Below are 3,207 nucleotides of genomic sequence, written 5' to 3' on the forward strand. Positions count from 1 at the left end.
GAGGGGAATCTGAGTGAGTGTGAGCACACAGCTTGTGGTCTGGTGTCTGTTAGCATGAACAGGGAAGAGATGTGGGGACACAGAACCAGTTCGCAGCAGGGCCATTGGCAGGTGGTGAGAGGGAGCTGCTGCCAGAAATTCTGCGTGAGGGAGGGCTCAGGCACCTCACTCAGACAATCGCTGCTCTCCTCTCCCACCAGCACAGGGAAGCTGAGACCAGAACAGATGGACGGACTGGCTGTGCTCTCTGTAGTACACTCTGCACTAGAGGAATAGTATCTGTGACTCTGAGGATCCATAACGTTTTGCTTGTAGTGCAGCAGGAATGACAGTGTAGGAAAAAGAAATCACCACAGCCCTTCTCTGACATTAGGTGATTTGGGAGCAACAATTTGTTCATATCAAGAGTAGAAATAATTTGAGAATACCCCATGTTCCTCTTCACTTCTTTCTATAGGTAAGAACTCTTAACTACACTGCCTACAGCAGAGTCCCCTGCTCCCAGGGACACCCTCAGGCAGCAACAGTAAGAGCTCCTGAAATGGACCCGCCTAATCTCTGCTTAATAGGCCGAAACTGAATCATATCTTATCATATACTTTTGTTGTGCCTTCTTACTGCCTTCTCCCTCCTTGGACAGGACCCCATGTCGAGAAACAGCAGATGTCCAACATCAGCTCAGTGAGTGAGTTCCTGCTCCTGGCATTCGCAGACACACACGAGCTGCAGCTCCTGCACTTCGCGCTCTTCCTGGGCATCTACCTGGCTGCCCTCCTGGGCAACGGCCTCATCCTCAGTGCCATAGCCTGCCACCACCGCCTCCACACCCCCATGTACTTCTTCCTCCTCAACCTCACCCTCCTCGACCTGGGCTGCATCTCCACCACTCTGCCCAAAGCCATGGACAATGCCCTCTGGGACACCAGGGCCATCTCTTATCAAGGCTGTGCTGCCCAACTCTTTCTCTTTGTTTTCTTGGTTGTAGCAGAGTATTGTCTCCTCACCATCATGGCCTATGACCGCTACGTTGCCATCTGCAAGCCCCTGCACTACGGGAGCCTCCTGGGCAGCAGAGCTTGTGCCCAGATGGCAGCAGCTGCCTGGGGCAGTGGCTTTCTCAATGCTGTCCTGCACACGGCCAACACATTTTCCCTGCCCCTCTGCCATGGCAATGCTGTGGACCAGTTCTTCTGTGAGATCCCCCAGATCCTCAAGCTCTCCTGCTCACATGCCTACCTCAGGGAAATTTTGTCTCTTGTGTTTAGTGTTTTTTTAGGCTTTGGTTGTTTTGTTTTCATTGTGGTGTCCTATGTGCAGATCTTCAGGGCAGTGCTGAGGATACCCTCTGAACAGGGCTGGCACAAAGCCTTCTCCACGTGCCTCCCTCACCTGGCCATGGTCTCCCTCTTTGTCACCACTGTCCTGTTTACCTACCTGAAGTCCCCCTCCATCTCCTCGCCATCCTTGGACATGGTGATGGCAGTTCTGTACTCGGTGGTGCCTCCAGTATTGAATCCTCTCATCTACAGTATGAGGAAGCAGGAGCTCAAGGAAGCCTTGTGGAAATTGATGTCTAGATGTGTTGCAGGAGAATAAGTGGTCAGTCTGCTTCTGCAGATGAGTCATAATGTTACTTGTTATAGGAACGGCCTATAGACTGTTTCTTTTTATTTGTGTGCTTGTGTGCAATTTTATTACTCAATTTCCTTAGTTTTAGTTCGGTTAATGTTACCCACTAAAATGATATTATTCATCCCAATTCCACTTAAGTATGTAGTTTTAAAGTCTAGCTTAGCAACTATACAAAAAGAGCCCGTCTATCTGTGAACTTAAGGAAGGAGTCTGCACTGCCGTCTTATTCTGACATCCTTCCTCTGAGACCAGGCCTGGCTCTGCAGGGGCAGTGCCCATGTGCAGGGCTGCAGAGGAAAAGAGTCCCATCCCAGCAGCACGGACAGGGAGCACCAGCACTTGGGGCATGCAGAGCTGCTCTCTTGCCACTGCTGCCCTCTCCTGCTGAGCCCTGTGGTGGGGTCAGGCCCGGCTGCTCCTCTCACTTGGTGCCAGTGCTGCTGTGGGGTTGTGCTGGGACTACAGGCAGGGACAGGCAGTGGGCACAGCAGTGGCACAGCTGGCCTCCACTGCAGCACTTCCCTCCTAAGGGGGGATCTCCTCCAAGGTGGACTGAGCAGAGCTCAAATACTTGATCTGGTGTGAGCAGGCAGAGGAGAGCTCAGCAGCCCCAGGGCACACAAAAGCCCCAGCAAAGGAGCCTGGGGAGTGATTCCTTGCAGCCCTGGGGCAATGGCAGTGACCCCATGAGCTGGGTCTGCCTCCCAGCCTGCCCAGCACGGCCCTGCAGAGTGCCCCCGTGCCCCAGGCACCACAGCCCCCTCACTCTGCAGAGCAGCATTGCTAGCGAGGGCTGGGGTTGGGGCTGGAAGGGTGCTTCCCCTGAGTGTCTGCTAGGCCAGCTTCAGGCTTCTAGACTTGAACATGATCTTCATAGTGTGCAAGGAGCTGAGAGACCGCCAACACGCATGGGGCTGGAACATTGTCTGCAAGGTCCCTCCTGCCCTAGAACATCCCAGGACTGGCACGGAACTGGTTGCTGTGTGTCAGAGAGGCTGGGAGCCCATCAGGTGTGCCATGTGCTTGGAGGATCACAACCAGATCATTTCTACCTGGGCAACTCCTGGGCCAAAAAGGGGGTGTTTTGTAGGTATGGTATTACAAGGGCAGTGGTGCCTCGGAAGCTCTAAGTCCAGTAGAAGCGAATGGTTGTTAAGTGGCTGTGAGTTGACTTCTTTCTGAAGTAGCCAACAGGTCATCCCTTGACTCCTGGCTGGGATCTATGCCTTTAGGCTCTCGTCTGCTCGTCTCCATGACAGGACAGCTGATGCACCTGCTCTGCACACAGATCCTCTCTTTCTAAGTAGCTGGTAGGCCCCATAGAGGGAGAGGACTTGTACAGGTGTTGTCATATCAGAGTTTTCAGCATTTGCCTAATTCATCCTTCAGGGCTGCTTTCAGTTTTCTACACACAGGGGGGTCACTGCCTCCCAGATGCCTGGGGGAACATAAAGGCTGCACGAGGGCCTTGGAAGATCTTTCCCTGTGTCCATAAGTCCATTCTGGAACCAAACTAAAGGTAGGAAGCACACTTCTGCGGTGTTGCAGAGCTGCTGGGCACATTGTTCAGGGTGC

General features: G+C 53.1%; 1 protein-coding gene across 1 annotated transcript; it reads left to right on the forward strand.

Moving 5' to 3' along the window:
- Positions 1 to 663: 663 nt before the first annotated feature.
- Positions 664 to 1,596, forward strand: LOC139999989 (olfactory receptor 14C36-like). The gene has a single exon (XM_072029670.1). It carries the CDS (start codon positions 664 to 666, stop codon positions 1,594 to 1,596), a length of 933 nt encoding a protein of 310 aa, XP_071885771.1.
- Positions 1,597 to 3,207: the final 1,611 nt, after the last annotated feature.

The sequence above is a fragment of the Anas platyrhynchos genome, chromosome 31, assembly GCF_047663525.1.
Source record: "Anas platyrhynchos isolate ZD024472 breed Pekin duck chromosome 31, IASCAAS_PekinDuck_T2T, whole genome shotgun sequence".
Classification (NCBI taxonomy): domain Eukaryota; kingdom Metazoa; phylum Chordata; class Aves; order Anseriformes; family Anatidae; genus Anas; species Anas platyrhynchos.

Excerpts from the sequence above, each read along its gene's own strand:
- LOC139999989 (XM_072029670.1), top strand. The coding sequence starts at position 664 with ATGTCCAACATCAGCTCAGTGAGTGAGTTCCTGCTCCTGGCATTCGCA.